Below are 17,504 nucleotides of genomic sequence, written 5' to 3'. Positions count from 1 at the left end.
CCATAGGCTTGTGCTAAAAATATTAGCATGTTGTATTTGTGGGGAAAATGCAAGTTATAGTGAAGCTGATTTGTGTACTTGTGTTCGAAATTGTCACTTTTAAGGCATGTGTGTTTGGATGTGTTTTGAGTCAACTAAACTTTACAGCACTTCACAGAAACCCCGCGGCTAACTAGTGTTTTGGAGGTGTAACTGTTGTGCAGCTGCATATTTTCAAACTGAAATAAAATCCCTGTCTTTGCATTTTATTTTGATCGCAGTATGTTTTTATAAAACTGCTTGTGACATCTCAAATGTGGCTTTGACTTGCAACTGAAAACATAAACATATTGCCCATTTCATAGAAAATACCGAGATATTGTTTTTGTAATTGTAATTTGTTAGACTTCTCTAACTTTGAAGTTTAACGGTGTGTTGCTATTGGTGTTAACTGAAGTGTGGGACTTCTGAATGCTGACGTGCCCCTCTTTAGCCTGTCTTTGGTGCGGCAATCAGTTCTTGAATACAGCGAGTAATACTTTTAAAACACTTTTGAAATTGTTGTAGGGCACCACTGACTACCTTAACCTGCAGTATAGTGCATCATTGGTGCCCTATTTTTTTGTCTCAGGAAAGTATGAGGATTTTTATCTTTTCCTAGGGGCCTCTCAGTGGACAATCACCATGACTTAAAGCATGGTACCATGATGTCATTTCTGTAGGTTGAGTCCTACATTGATCCTAATAGTTAGAGGCTGAATTTAGGTAAAAATAATGAGGTCTTTAAATGAAAAACGAAAATGCATATGCTAGGTTTGTGCGGACATTTTTAGTCTTACGTATCACAACGCAGGAACAGTGGGAGCTCTGTTCGAGCCCCTGGTCTACGAGACCATGACCAATGCATAATGATGCATTTATTTATTTATTTTTTCATTTTTAGGTTCTCTTTTTTTTTTTTCTTTCACTGGGGGGGTAGGGGTGTGGGAGGTACACACGCAGAGCCGGTTGTGGTGTGGTTTTGGCATACATGTGTTATTCATGTTCAAACATTGTGGTCGTCTCAATCCATATTCATGCTTTTAAAAAGGCTGGCTGTGTGCGTGGAAGTATAGTATCCCCTATCATGTTCCCTCCCTATAGCAACCACAGACAGAGAGATTCGATTACGTCTGCTTGGGCTGCAGTGGGCATATGTGTGTATGTTTTTGCGTGTGTGTCTATACAGAAGGATGCCCTGTGCACAAGGGTCTCTGTTATTTACGACAGTGTCTAGCAGGTCTCCCCTAGACTTTCTCAGGGGAACCCAGCACTGTTTCAGAGCACCCTCTGCCAGACTCTTTCAGCACTTGCTGTGGCCCGGTGTCATCGGCACGGCAAGGCCTTTGATTGTGAAGGAAATAGAGAGCGAGAAAGTGATATAGAGATAAATAGAGATGTTCCATAGCCTTCTACATTTCCACTGTTTCCTCCACCCACACTTTGATCCCTCTCTGTGGAGCAATTGCTCTTCTGTCTGCCTATTTTTCATAATTTTATGAGCTTTCATTATTGTTGAAATACACTCCATTTTCATGTCCCTTGTGGAATTAACCCAATGCGTGCCATCTAATGACCAAACTCTGTTAACTTCATATTGATTTGAGCAAACAACTGTGCCAATGCCGGCTTATGGTGACCATATCCCCCCCCCCCCAAAAAAAACCTTCAGTGCTCCTTTCTCCTCCCCCCCCCCCCCTCCCACATGTTTTACATGCCGTCCCTAAACAGCACTGGCACTTTTGAGTTTGATGCGTGTGGATAGCGAGGGGAAGTGCTGCATGTTGATAGAAAGGAAAATATTAGTCCATTATTGGCAGAATGTGTGTGTGTGCGTGCTTGCGTGTGTGTGTATATAAACAAAGCATTGCTTTCTGCTTTTGTGTCCAGATGTGTATGACAGACAATGATCTCTCCCTCCAATTTTAAGCCATTTCCTACAACAGTCATATAATAAGAAGTGTTGGCGCCTAAAAAGGTCATTATGTCCAATGACGCACCCTTACAAGGGCTGGGTATCAGACCTCGCTACATTTTGATTGCCGACTGAAATGCAACCACATCTTGGAGTATTGAAAAGTGCTGTAAGTTGGCATCAATTGCTCGGTTAGATGCTTTGTCTTGTTTACTTAATCCTTAGGCAGATGTTTCCGGATACAAATCAGGAAACTGCTAATTTTAGACAGTGTTTTATTTATCTTGGTTTTCGTACTGCTCCTTCACTTAAAGCTATAGTGGGTATCTTTCATAAAGATAACTTTTTTCATATTAGAAGAAACAGTCACTTTATTCACACAGCAGTAAATGAGACATATATTCTGTAAAACACACAAACAAATAACCTATTCTTCTGCCTACTATATGGTCTTGTAGTGCTTCTAACACCATGTCCTAACTGGATGCGACACAAGCAAGCATCAGCGACTAAATCAGTTTGATTGCATTGTTTTCTGTTGGACCGTCCTAACTGACCGTGATGCGATGTGACGAGATGTGACACACCATTTTCAGTTTAACTTTGAAAGCTCCGCAATGGACGAGGAACAGCTGATTCAGAATGTTTCCGGCAAGCACTGTGTGGGTTGCTCAGCAGAGCTTGCTAGCTGGAGATGATGGTATGATATCGTATGGTAGCAACAACAATATCTATAAGTTGCATGTGACAGTATCATTGTGAATATGAATAATAAGGAAGTACACACTCACCCATCTTTTCAGTGTTTACTCTGGGACCACAGTTGCTAGGTAGGTGATTTGTTTACATGACTTGACGGCAATCCAGTGTGGACAGAGAGCGTCCAGTGTGACGCAATAGTCTGATGCTTGCTTACTGTAAAGACACGGTGTAAAGGCCTTATGGCAAGTGAACAACAACAACAACAAATCAGCGTCGAGTGAGACTCCTCGGCTCTGATTGGTTGTTTTCGTTGCGCTGCTGTGGATTCTAACGAATGCCATTAGAAGCAGTAAGAAGAGGAGGGACATGATTTTTCTCATGTACTTATATTAGAATATACAGACAGTTAAACTTAACTTATATACCTCAAAATATGGTATTGAAAAAGTATCTTTACTTCATGTAATGAAGTTGCTGAATCAATACAGTGAATGACCTACTTACCTAAGTATCCTAGGTGAGCAGTCGTGTGTGTGTATAACAGCTGTTTTTCTCACAGATGCCTACAGATAACTTTTTACCGCCTGTGTACGTTCCTGCGTGTGAGCATGTGTGTGATCTTGATAGATCTTGTGATGAGGCCACCAATGCCTTTCATCCTAATGGATTCCATCTGACCAATCACAGTGCAGAGACATGGCTACAGATAAGCCTGTTGGAGCTGGGGAGGTTCCGGTAAACAGCCTGTGATAGGCCCCCCTGTATAACCCTTCTGCTCCTATCAGCAATCAGCCGGGGTTAATGGCGAGAGCCTGAGGCTGGCTGATTGGAGCCAGGCTACACATCAGTCAAGACAAACCCAGTGTCGGGCCATATGTCAGGCTCCAGCTATTCAAGTCCGTCTTCTCCCTGACCACAACACGTGCACTGCAGTTGAGGAAATCAGACATGTTTGATGACTCTGTGACTTGATGAAGAACTTAAACCTGACTGTATCCCGGTGATGACACAAGCTATAACTCAGGCTGACCTGTTTCGACCTATCCTTTGGCAGTCAAGTGTTAGTATTTTGTCTTTTAAGATCTGAGGCAGGCATTTCTTTTTCTGTCTAAAGTGGGTCACACTTTGACCCTCTGTCTCTCAGTTGAACCGTATGACTGTATGGTGTATTTGACCTGTCTGACCAGATCACTGTAAAGTGTGCCGGGGTCAGAAGTTACAGGCTGACTCGCAGCTGCTGTGGTCCCTGCCATGGCCACATATGATGTCTTTCTTTCTTTCTTTCTTTCTTTCTTTCTCTTTCTCTTTTTCTTTTTCTTTCTTACTTACTTCCAGATCAAAGGGCTCCCATTCCCTCTCTCCAAAGAGGAGAAAAAGAAAAGAATTAATACTAATGGTGCTGGGAGCAGAGGAATAAAGCGTCGGGGTAATTACCCAGCAATCACTGCAGCATTCCACAGCTGAGGGGGGCAGAGATAGGGTCTTGAGCCTAAAGAGCATGGACGTGGATCAACTTGGCCGGCTCACACACAGACACACTCACACTCACGTACAGCCTAGCTTGCACAAGTGCAATCTGTCTTCATTGAACAGCTCTGGGGTCTGCAGGAGTCTCTCCCTGCTCATTTTGCTCTGTGGTCGACCAGGAGAAATCGCTATGAAAACAACACTCGCTTCGTCTTTCTCGCTGTTTTTCTGTCATTCTCCGGGTGCACGTCTGCATCTCTGTGTGTGTAGGTGTACATATCTTTGTGTGTGTTCGTATGCCTGTGTGTTGGTGTCTATTTGATATGTATACATGCAGCGGAGGGTCTCTGTGTGAATGACTTTCTGGAGGAATGTGTGGGGAGAGGGGGAGGATGTCTGCTTGTCATGTGTGTAAGTGCTATATGCAGCCCCCATTGCCTGAACCTGGCCCAACATTCATGATAATAATCACAGCTTGATTGTGTGTGTGTGTGTGTGTGTGTGTGTGTGTGTGTGTGTGTGTGTGCGTTCCTCAGAGATCAGTACTGTATGTTCAGAGTACGCCATGTTACATTGGACAGGATTAGATATGGTGGATATGGTTTCCTGTTTGTGTATGTGAGTGCATATGCAAATGTGGTTATGTACATACACAAACAGTAGGCCTCATTTATCAAGCTACCTAAATATTTTTGTTGCGGTAACCTCAAATTAGGATTGATCAAAGTTTTCAGAGTTTTTTTTTATTGTCTGTTAGACATTGGACAAAAGTCTTTTGATTAAGGAAGTAATTAAACAGGCTTTTTGAAGTTTTTGACCCTTAATGTGTTTGTGCTCAGTCCTAAAACAGGCAATAATGATTAAATGCAACACAGATTATTGCATTTAAGGAAGTGCTTTGGCGAGGTAGTTGTGTGAGTAGAATAATTGTTAATTCTCGCTTTCCAAGTAGCCTGTGGGTTTTTATTTTTAACGCACTTTCTTAGTTTTAATCCTGTGTCCCTGTGTCGATTAATCATTTATCTCTTGTGAAATTAGTTCCTGTCTTTTCTCTTCCTGTGAAACCAGGTAAAGCGGTAATGAATATGTGATGACTCATGCTGCACTCAGAGGTGTTAACAAAACTTCATCCAATCAAATGAGACTTTAGGTGACTAGCTAGTCACACTGGTATTATAAAAAGCTAGTTGGCTTGGGTGGTATGTATTTTTTCATACCTTAAAAGGATAGTGCACCAAAAAATGAAAATTCAGCCATATGCCGAGGGAGGCTCAGGTGAAGTTTTAGAGTCCTCACATCCCTTGCGGAAATGGGGCTAGCAACAAAACTCCACCTAATGCAGGCTTACAGCGCCCCAGATTAAAACGTCCGAAAAACACTTTTCATTTTTGGCTGCACTATCCCTTTAAGACTTTCCTGACATTATACCTTAAGTTTACGGTATATTACAGTATTTGTGTTGGAAAAATAAAAGGCGTAAAAGCTGAGCTGCTGGTGATAGAAGTTATTGTAGCATATGTCATTGTCTAGCCTACAATGCTGTGTTTCTCATATGCAATTAGCCTATTTAGACAAGTCTTGCCGGGTTAAAACACTTATGGCTCATAGAATAATTAATAGATAGGACATAAGCGCTCTTCTTGCTGAAGGACCCGATGACACTTGTTGCCGTGCCAGATACAGACACATTTGTGGCCTAGACAGAGATGATGTGTTGAATAAAATCATGTGGCAAATAAACTGCTTTTGTAGTTGGGCAAACTCTAGATAAAACTGCACATGGAAATACTCCCAAACAGGGGCAGAGAGATCTTCTTTTCTACGAGTCCTGTAATGTTATCCCCACCACTCACAGCTGTCATCTGTCTCAGCTCAGACTGACCTCTGGTGGCGCATGCTGTGCACTACATTGCCTCATTATAGCATCTCCCTTTTAGTGTAAAATAGAGCGGAGCATCAGTATTTATGACAGTATTGAAAATCATATCATCTGGATTTCTTAATACTGTGGTACAACGCAATACCTTCACACCACCCAAGCCTAGTAGCTAGCTAACAGAGCAATATGGAGAGAGATGTGTGGGCAAAACCTTTGTTTCATTTCGAGAACAACATGGCAGAGAGCTTATTTATTAATCTCTCCCTCGTTGTCCTCCCGATCCAACAGCGAGGGTGGTGTGTGTGGAGCCAGCAGGCCATTCAGCAGTGGACTCCGTTGTAGCTCCATATTGCACAAAACTCTGAGCGCTTCTACTGTTTGACACTCTAACGTCCATTACAGGGGGACATTAGCTTAACCAGAGTGTGACTGTTATGTGATTTTAGCCAACATGCAATGTTATAATAATTCAGTTAACCCTTGCCTCCTCACCTCCTTGCTGAGGAGAGCAGCTGCACTCATCTGTTTAGGAGATCATATCTGCAGTTCCTTGGCTCCCTCCTGAAGTTTTTTCTGCATGCAGTTATTCATTTTTTTATTTTATTTTCATGCGGTGTTCCATAAATTACATTTTATTAATGTAATCTGTAATTTGTTGTGTAATTATGACCTTTGTGAAACAGGAAATCCAGCACTTTGGCTACTAAATTATGTTTTTTAAAAATCTCCTTTCAGCCTATTTGGTATCGTTTCTTACAATAAATCCGTGTGGGTGTCCTGTTTTACTGTATTTGATGTTTCTGAGGTTGGTCTAAAGTTAATTTATAACTAAGGCTATGTTTTTGAGGTCACTTCCAATATAGGAATGATTGGGATGCAGGAAAAAATGCTTTTATGTTAAAATATACAAGAAAACTACAACATATTTATGAATACTGATAAATGAGGCTTATCATGTGTATTCATTTTTCTTCTGTGTGCTTGTTTCTCTGTATTCAGAAAGTGTGTGTATGTTTATACGCCTGTGTGCCTGCATTTAAATTAGACTATGGGTGTGTGTGTGTGTGTGTGTGTGTGTGTTGCTGATGGACACAGAGCACCTTTGTGTTTTTCTAAACAGGCGCTGGTGGTTACGAACAGAATGAATGTTGGAGCGATGCAGAGGAAGCTGCTGTGAGAGTCACAGGTCTCAGATGTAATCGTAGTGAGACCCGTAGAAAATTCTGTCTCTTTCGTTTCCTTCAAGTTCCACCTTGATGAACTTTATTTTTTTTCTTCCCTTGGCTGCAGGATAGACGAGGACCTGCCTTTTTGGCTTGTCAACCAGGCCTGTGCATGGTCCTTGGTTAGGAGGCAAAAGAGATTCGATAGAGTACAGCCCAGCAGATACAGAAAAACATGCAGGCATGCTGGCACACATGGAGGTACACAGTGGCACAACACATGTTTTTGTGCGATTGTGCCCAGCCCTCTGGTGCAGTGTTGGCCAAAACATCAGGGAGAAAGATTTCGCTCTCGTTGACATACATTATAGTTTGGAAGGCAAAGAATTCAAAGCTATTTCCTGACCTCTGCTTTTCCTTGTTTAGAAAAGTGTGAATGATTTCAGAACCTGAGCATCGTGCTTCTTGACCCTCCCTCCTCTTTCCCCCCTCTCTCGGGCACAACTCGTCTTGTGAAGTCATTTTGCTCCGTCGTTCTGGTCGATAACAGATGAGTAATGACTCCTCGAGCAAAGCAGCATGACATCAGGAAGGTCATTTGAGGGGAATGGGGAGAGGTGTCGTTCCTCGCGTTAAGGGTCTCTCCATCACGTTGTCCCCTTACATTCCTAGCCGGTCAGCTCAACTGTCCGTAGAGATCTGGTTAGGACTAAACAGCTTTGAGTGTATGCTGACAGTTATCTTTCAAACTCCATTTGTGGAGTGTTTGAGGGGAATGTTTCTGAACAATAGCTGCCACTCTTATTCAAAGAAACTTATAATGAAGTAGCGTGTAGTAGGTTATTGTCTCTGGGGCCAAAGAGGATAGCATCACGTCCGTATGTCAGCTTGTTCTGTAAAGTGTCACATCTCATAATTATGGAATTCAAAAAACTTTGAGAATGGTTGTTTCACTCTGCTGTTCTCACACAGCAAATGCTTGAAAAACAACAACAAAAAACATAACATAAGCACATCATTTTTCATTTTAAATGGACTCTGGAGTTGTCTCAAGTGGACAATGAGCCTGTTTCAGAATATTGCCACATGGGGGCGCCAGCTTACACAGTATCAGTGTTTTCTCAGTCTGCCGGTGCCGGTGTTGCTCTGCTTCACAAGCAGAGAAGGGGTGGCGGTGGGTGGTAGTGGGAGGTGGTGGTGGGACAGGGGTGAAATGAAGTGCAAGCACAACTTCCTCATACTGGAAAGGTCACTATCTTCTCTGAGCTCCATGAGCAAACTGTTTGTCTTTGAAGAGCCACATCTGAGTGCTCAGCAGCAGGAGGAAGTCCTTTATTGACCTGGGAATCAACAAGCTCTGATGGCAGGAGATGGGAGCAGTATGCAGGTGTACATGTTTGAGTGAACTGTAACACACACACATATATAAACACACGCAGTTTGATATGCACATGCTGTACTTGGATTGTAGTATGTGATTGTGAAATATTTGAAGTAGCAGTATGATATTTCTAGTATGTAGTCTTTCATCGTGTTTCTGTTCGACTGTGACCTAGATTTCTCTGGGGAAGTACACACTGTGTTACTACATATTGTTCAGTTTGTGGTTATTGTCCCTCTTCGTATTTGTGCGTGGCTATGTGTGTGTGTATGTACATGCATTCACATATGTATCAGTGCCAGGATCTTTGGGCTTTACAACTGTCCCCGTCATATTTTCAGAGGCGATGACAAGCGCAGAGAAATGAGTTGCCTTTCAAAAAAGGGCGACCAATTATTGTTTGGTATTTTTATTGGTCCAGAAGAGTTTTAAAAATACAAATGATTGTATTTTTATGGTGGTCACGCTCCACGCTGGTCTCCTTTGTGTTCTGCAGAAATGATTCCTCTGGAGGCCACCGAGTTCTAGCTCTTAGTTTGGATGGAAGACAGACGGGTCGACCGGGTTTGTGGTTCTGCTCCGGAACAAGCTGCTTTTAGATCACGATTTTTCGCCAGAGAAACAGGGCCTGATACTGTTTCACTCACTTTTCTCCCATTACATTAGAACTCAGCTTGTCCTAATCATGATCACACTCACACTGCAAAGCAACACTAAGAATCCCAATGGATTTCGAAGCCTACTAAACAGAGAATCAAAATTGTTTTGTTGACAACTATGAATTTCTTTAGATAGTTGTCATTCATTTCAAAAATGAATTAACGCCACATTTCATCTTGCTTTGTTTCACTGATGACTAGTTAAGTCAATAACAGTATGACTGTAGCGGGCACCACCAAATTTACAATAGGTAATTTGTAAACCATCTTTGTCCCATATTTTTACATGTACAGTAAATTTTTCGTGTTCTCTGCATCTTTTTATTTCTGACATAATTATGTCAATCATTAGTTGATTAATCAACTTCTATTTTGCAAAAGTCGACACCTTGGAAAAGTCAAGGTCAGTAAAAGGTAACCGCGCATCAACACTTTGAGGCGAACCTGGTCCCGTCCTATCAGCTCGTTGATAAAGTTATCAGAGTCAAAACAGCATGGCTGTAAACAGTGGAGGGCCATGTGTGTGGGAGACGACTGAGACAGACGTCATGGTTTCCCCAGGAGGATACACACTCTCTGAGACAGACAGTCCACACCGCAGCGCCTGGCCCGTAGAGTCATGGTAGCTGCCTATTGTAGGTGGTCTGCTTCAGCGGGAGGTGTGTGTGGTTGGAGAGTGGGATGACATATGCACAGTGGTTTAATGATAAAAGCCTGTGTGTGTGTGTGTGTGTGTGTGTCAGAGAGATGCAGGAGTATAGTTTGAGGTAGCCTCATACGCTCAGAGATAAAATGAATGGCTGCTGTTCTCATCATAACAATCGAGCTACTGGAAGGGAGGCCCCCCTCTCTCTCTCCCAGAAAGGCATACGGCTGCCCTGCGCCTCGCCTGTCAACAAAAAGCCATTTCTCTTCGGAGAGTATGTTTTGACTTTCAGAATTCTGACAGAATTCCTCGCCCCCTTTCCCATATCCATGACTCACGTGACTCGTTCTCATTCGCCGATACAACGTTTAACATTTTTCTGCACAATTTCACTGAAGGCAAAGCGACATGGCTAAATATTTCATCGAGTGGTTGTTGTTTTGTGCGACCAGGCCAAAGCAAACTTAAGCCTGGTAAAGAATGTAATCATTTATCTAAGACCAGGGGCGACATGCTCAATTTGACCTGGGTTCTGTGGTGCCCATAGGGACAGAGAGCCAGGGTGTGCATGAGTGCATATGTATATGTTTCGGTGTGTGTTTAGAAGAACAAGGTATGTCAAAGAGCTACCGAGCTGCTACAACTTGAGGCCAAAGCCCGATATTTGGTTTGTTTGTACTTCCTCTTGTGTTTACTGTGTGTGGAGATAAGCATGTTCCAGCGTCAGTCTTGTGTAATCTATGGGGGGGGGGGGGTTGGGTTGCCGGTGCTTCATGATGCAGAGATCGTGAATGTTATAACGTGTGTAGCTTTAGTGCTCAAGTGCCTACATCCCTTGGAAAAGTACCTCTTCAGCCCACTTACTTAAAATGAGAGAAACATAAGAGAATAAAGGTGGAAACACGAACCTCGCCTCACAGTGACCGCCCTAAAATCTCATCTAACACACCCGTGGCAATCATGAATTGCTGGGAATTGTATCTGACTTTGATAGTGTCAAGCTTTCCCATCATTCCCTGAAGGATTTAATGTCCCTATCGCTTTGAGCCTTTAGCTTGGCTGTATAATGACATGTCATTAACCTATCAAGATCTGCTGAAGGGTCCTGACTGCTTTTTCCCACCCCCCTCCTGCCACTTTCCCTTCATTGCCAAAACCAAGATGGCTCCTTTAAACCCATGCTCATGCCCTCCAGGGAGCAGAGAACACCAAAGTCTACAGTCTAATTGGATTCATTTGTAAAATAGCTGTGGAGATTTGGACATTATCTATCTATGTACCCATGACTGGAATGCAGCTTATTCCCCCCCACCGGACATTTTTTACCCCGTCACCATCTCAGTTAAAAATGTGGTCTCTTGATGGCCCAAAGTGCTTTTTATGTCTTTTATTGGATTCTCATGTTCATTAAATAATGGATTCTTTTCAGTGTATGTGCCTTTCTTTTGTATAACACAAGCCCTGATCTGAGAAAGGACCACTTGGGTCAAATGTGGAATTAATGCTTTGCAGCAGCGAGTGAATGGTGCTTTGTCTGTCTGTAGAAAAAAAAACACTACTAGAGGAGAATTGGAGACAGGAAAATAGATGCTCTATGCCAGGGTATAGATCTCAGGGAATATCGGGGAGTCCATCAACTTTTCAAATCCAACTACCTTTTTAATAAATCAAGATGATATTAATTCAAATTCAAAGGAATGTAGAGTGTGCCTGTGGAAATTATAAGTCACCATGTCACTATGTCCTGTCACCAGATGTGCTATCCCTTTGTAACTAATTTGTAGACCTCTGGAGTCTCATTGCATTGCGCTGTGTCCTACCCCAGCTGCATCTGCTAGTGTTTTGTTTGGTACAGCTCGGAGCGTTTTGTGTTTCTTTGTGTGTGCGCGCCTGTGTGTCTGAGTGTGCCTGTGTATGTGCCTTTGTGTGTGTTTGTGTTCCGTTTTGTGGATGTTCATCAGATAAAGGCTTTTGAACACCACAACTGGCTATTACACCGCCACTTTAGCGACATGAGGTTAGCCGCAGAAAGGCAGATGCAGAGACGCCGTCCCATGAGTCAACAGGCTGAATTAACTCTTCGTGTAACACTACTAAACTTGTACCAAGGCTGCTACGGTCGCACCATCCAGTGGCTATGTTGTTTACACCTCTCCACTAAGTATTCTCTCTTCATGGATCCAACCATAATTGTCTTGACCCAAGCCGTACAGTGGAGGCTTTCATTGCTGCTCATCTTTAAAATGCCAGGCCAGAATGGAAGACATTACAGCAGGAAATTGGAGAATGCAGCCAGAGGCTGAGCACACTATTCAGTGTCTAGATTCATCTTCTCGATGAATCGGCGGTCAATGGGATAATTTGTTTTCGTGGTACTTTGGTACCGCAAGGTCTCCATTCACGATAGTCCAGTTGTGCATATTGTACGAACACTACTTAACCTTTCAGGTTCAATCTAAACTTTCCTGCCCATGACTCTTTTAATCCTTGAGATTGTAATATGCTTGTTTCACGTTGATATTCTGCTAACCTCAGTTCCTCTCTTTCTCTATCTCTGTCCATCTCTCTCCAGATTGAGAACCTGTTGGAGCAGTTAAAGGATAAGGACAAACAGCTGGCTGGGTTGAGGGAAAGGGTCCAAGGCCTTCAAACTGACTCCAGCAACACCGACACAGCCCTGGCCACACTAGAGGAAGCCCTCTCAGAAAAGGTACAGGAGGGATGAAGGGAGGGTGAGAATAAAAAAGCCAAATAATAGCGAGAAGGTGAAGCTGGATGTCAAGAAAAGCTGACAGCAGCTGCTGAAAAGAAACAGATGTTGTTCTGTTAGAATAGTGGCTGGACGGATGGTGTGAAGGATTACGCACACTATTGATGAGGAACTTGTTTGTCAGATTTAGACAATAAAAACTTACAAAATAAAACCATTTGACCACCAGTTGGTCTGGAAGTGGCCGGAAATTTTTACCCATTGAGGCACACTGGTCTTTCAGGAAGCTGGTGTATGACATAGGGCTTAATGAAGTTGCGTGCTTTACTATGACTCACTGCCATAATTTACTGACACAGCCTCCTGATTTACAGACCTCGGACCACACTGGATGAGGTCCGCTCTGAAAACAGTAAGGGAGAGAAGGAGAAGGGAGGTCTAAGGTGAACATAGACAGAGGATTAGTCCCTGTCTGTAACTACGCTGAATATAGGGAGGGAATGATCTATAGAATAAGAGGAGGATAGAAGTTTTGAAAGGGGGAGGAATAGAGGGATGGAAAAAAGGAATGGCAGAAGAGGCACAGCCCTGATGGAAGAGGTGGCCTCAGAATTCAGGGAGGGAGAGGTCAAGGAATGTAAGGGTGGAGGCAGAGTAAAAAAATGAGCAACTTCTGCGAGACATATGAAAGAAGAAGAGAAAGAACAGAGCTGGCAAGAGGAAAACAGTTACAGAGGATCAGAGGTGGAAATCCAGCAACAGATAACACAGCCATGAACATATAGAGGAGAAAATTGGGGGGGTGACCATTTTCTAATTCACAATAAGAATAAATTGATCATCGACATAAGAAGTGCCACAGGAGGACGCCCCCCATGACAGAAGTCTGGGCTGCTAATTATTTGTATATTAACTGGCCTCCTGTCATTTTGCTAAAGGGGTCCCCGGGCAAAGTAAGCTGAGTATCCCTGGCGTGGCTCAACTAAAGCCATGTGAATCAAGGTGAACTTAGCCGACTCACTTCATTAAGTGGATGGGTGAGTCAGTGGACAGATTGGATGTTGGTTGTAAACATGCAGCGTTTGTTGTCTTCTGGCAACATGAAGGAGCAGCTGGTCTGCATAAAGCCTTACCTTAACACCACGGAGCTAGTATGCCGCCACCAACACTAAAAGATGAACCGTCTCTCTAGCCACTGGGATGTTTGGTGGTGTTCTGAAATGCACGGCATTTAACGGCACAGGCAGAATTACCCAATAAAACTGCGCTGATATTCTCGTATTCGCAGGTAAATAAGTTGCTTTCGAGAAGCTGGAGTGCTAATGGTGTTTTTTCTTTCTGCACAAGCCTGTAGTGATGTGTTTATGAATTTGCACTCGTGGTTACAGGGTGCCAGTGATTTCTAATTGGAGACAGGCTTGAACACAGGGCAGATTTGATTTACATACTGTACTGACCATGGAGATGTCAAATCCTAGTCTGGCAGTATATACACTTTACCTTGAACTGACTGGCTCGATTTCAGAGCGACTTCATCTTGCTGAGCTTTGTTGCATGTTTGAAGTTGTTGCGAGCACACATTTGTTGGTGCTACAGTCTTAAAAAATGATTGCTTTGGCACCGCGGGCTACAAAATGGTTCCCATTTACGTGTTTGTTTGTACTGCAGGCTAAAAGATGGATGCTGGTTTACATTTTGTTGGCACTGGCTGCTGCTTAAGAGTTTATGGAGTTCCCAATTAGGACAGATGTGGATGTCCAGCTGTACTAAATGTTTTCCCAGTGGCTGCCACATTTTTATGTGTTCCAGTGTGCACATGTATGTTTAGGCATGTATTTTTCTGTTAGCGACATTAGCTTGTGGTACTTGTGCTGCCACCTGCCCAATGTACACTTGTCTTAGAAGTAAAGGAACGACTCGTCGTGTGTCTACCTTTCGCCGAGAGGCGTGGGTAAAGCGTTGAACCCCACTTGTGATAGGCATTGGGGGTTGCAATTATTTCCCATAAATGAGGAATTCCCATTAAGCACAGGTCATAAGTTTATCTTGATTAAGCCCTTGGCCTTTGTACATGTGGAAGGATCATTGCCGGTTGCACATGAGAGAAGTTTTCCTTGGAGGCTTTCTCTCAGAAAGCCCTTTCTGACAGAGATGTATTCATTAAAACCCAAACCATGACTTTTAACCTAACCTAATCAAGAAATCCCTTCATGGTAGAAAGCAATGGAGGAAAACTTCTCCCAACTTCTTTCTGGTGACCACCTTGCCAGGGCTACATGGTGAGGGTTGTCGGCTTGGTTGGTGCGCGAAAAGTCTTTCTCTTCGGTTTATGCCTTCAGGCAGGGCATGCTTCTGTTGTCGCATGGGTCTCTCATGTCCTGAGGGCGGCTTCCAGGCAGGTTGGTGGTTGCCCCTGTGGCGTGGGCACTGTGTTTCAACCAACCAACCAACCAACCTCCGTCCTTGAAGGGATGCCTCCTTCCCTGCCCTCCTCACTACCTAAGCGTTGTGTCCTGTGGCCTGTTCCATGGGGCAGTAGAAAATATCCTACAGAAGCTTTTAAGACGAAATTTGAGTGTTGCATTTCTTATTTTTTGAGGGAGCTCTCAATGAATCCGAACAGTGATTAGGATTCTGCTGAGAGAGCTAATCCCCCCCCTAATAAATATACTGAATACTAACTAATACAACAAATACCACATTAGGAGGAGGTTGGGCTGGTGGAGGTAGCTGTGGCAGCAAACAGCACTGACATGAGCGTGTAAAGTTATAATGTCCGCGCTGCATATAGCATGAGTACGATTGAATATTCCCAGCCAACAGCTGATGCCAATCAGCCAATACAAGTGTGACTTCAGTGCTCTGCCTGAACTAGCACTACGCTTCATTGCTGAAATTTAGAAAGGTGGTGTTAAAACTGGCTCAGAGTTCAAACAATTTGAGGGCTTAGCATCACGACTCAATGTTTTTTTCAGCGGTTCTGAACAGGAGATACAACATAAGTGCTGAGTCAGCCAACAACGCCTCCTCTATAAAAAAAAATAGGTTTTTTACACAATGTTAAGTGCTTTGACACCGATCGTGTGAAAGCAGGTTATGTGGAGTTAGACACAGAGGTGCTTGTGTTCCTGACAGGTATGAACAAATATGTGTGTGTGTGTGTGTGTGTCTCTGACTTGTAGGCTGCAATCATTTCTTTTGATTGCGTTGAATTCTGTGTTACTTGAACTAAACTGAATCTGTATCCATTCAGTCAACAAGAAAAAGAATTGTTTGCATTGTGCTCACAGGGATCAGTCTATTAATAAACAAGATGTTGGCTGATGTGTTTTTCATTCAGTACGTAGATGTTTTCACTTAAAATGATCTTTTATCACCTAAATTTGTTTTTGTTGCCGACAGACTTTGAAATGAATAACATAATGGCACAATAAACTGTAAATCCCTTTTCTGCCTCGGCCCATCTGTTTACCCAGAAACCACTTCTGATGCAGCCTACATATAATTCAGCTGTGATGAGGAGAACGTTGGCGAGCTTTTCAGACTTTGTGGTCAACACAGGGTGTGTGTAATGTGTTTACAAGAGCGAGTGTGTGTGTTGCTAATCACACTCCCTGTCACAAACCTGCTCTTGGAGCCAGTCGCTAGCCACAGTGCTGTGGTTCTAATTAACAGGCTAGGGCATTGTGCCCAAGCCAAGCCCTGCTCTTTGGTGTGTGTATGTGTGTGTGTGTGCCTGTCTGAGATGTTACGTATGTGTATTTTTGTTGTGTTTACATGCACTCCACACTTTTTATTATCACATCCTGGTCTCTTTCCCTAAACCCCAAGCATCCTAGAGATATTTCATAATGTGGGGAAAACACCCAGGACCTATTAGCCATGTGGTCTCTCCCTCCTTCTCTGTTCTCTCCCTCTCTCTCTCGCCCTCTCCTCCAAAGCCCACTATGCAGTGCGTTACTGTGCCAGGTCTAGTTAGTGGGTGTATTTGTCCAATTACCCAGGGGTTTAAAGCTGCCAATCATGCGGCGATGCCACATCGTAAAGCCTCATTGCTGAGCTGTGCTCTGTGCCTAAATAAACACCTGAGTAAACACCTTGATAATCACTTCAGTCCACACCTAAACACACACACGTACACCTTAACACACACCTACTACACACACCTTTGCATGCTCCGCCACCCATGGTGTGGACCTGGTCTCAGGCCAATGCCCAGAGCCGTGGTCCTCCCGCTGTCCGATGTGATTAGAGAATAGAGAAAATTATGATGTAAACATTCCAACTCGGTTTATCAGCAGTCAATGTGGAGTTGTTAGGAAGTGATCTACAGTACTGTCCAATCCGCTCTCAATAAATCTGTCTCTGTCCCTCAACCCTTCCCCTGCTTCCTCCATCTCTCTCTGTTCTACTTGGCTCTCATCTCCTCTCATGTCCCTGCTATTATTTATGGCACTATTATTTATGACGGGCATTTATGAGTTTGTCTTTGGCCTCTCTTTGCGAAGCATGCTGGCGAGCCTAAACAGCGAGAGACCGGCTCAAATTTTTTAATAATGATAGGAAAGAAGTGTAATCACACAGGCCTGACAATTTTGTGCACACTGGAAGCAAACACTCATTTCTTGAATGTGTACAAGCCTCAATGCATACCATATTCCTGCTCTCATCTCTAACTAAACCTTATTTTCTTTTGCTCTTTTCCTATCTCAGGAGCGAGTGATAGAGAATCTACGCGAGCAGAGGGAGCGGGAAGACAGGGCTCGGCTGGAGGAGCTGGAACAGATGAGGAAGGAGAACCAGCTATTAAAGGACAAACTTTCAGCCCTGCAGCCCCAGAAACTGTCCCCAAGTCAGCCTGCTAACCCCGTCCCCACCCAGAACCAGAGGCCTGATGGAGAGGTCAGTATGGATTGTTTTGACATACTTATGATGCCTTAGTAGGTGTGTGTGGTATGCAGTGT

At 43.4% G+C, this 17,504-nt stretch overlaps 1 protein-coding gene across 1 annotated transcript in view; it reads left to right on the top strand.

The window, feature by feature from the left end:
* LOC126403112 (ERC protein 2-like) overlaps positions 1-17,504 on the top strand; it is a 178,675-nt gene that overhangs the window by 54,068 nt on the left and 107,103 nt on the right. The window contains exons 8-9 of the mRNA XM_050065575.1: positions 12,403-12,540; positions 17,254-17,442. Coding sequence (XP_049921532.1) covers positions 12,403-12,540; positions 17,254-17,442 — 327 coding nt within the window. The remainder of the gene's footprint in view (positions 1-12,402; positions 12,541-17,253; positions 17,443-17,504) is intronic.

The sequence above is a fragment of the Epinephelus moara genome, chromosome 16 (assembly GCF_006386435.1).
Source record: "Epinephelus moara isolate mb chromosome 16, YSFRI_EMoa_1.0, whole genome shotgun sequence".
Lineage (NCBI taxonomy): Eukaryota > Metazoa > Chordata > Actinopteri > Perciformes > Serranidae > Epinephelus > Epinephelus moara.
This window is presented reverse-complemented; position numbering and strand designations above follow the sequence as displayed.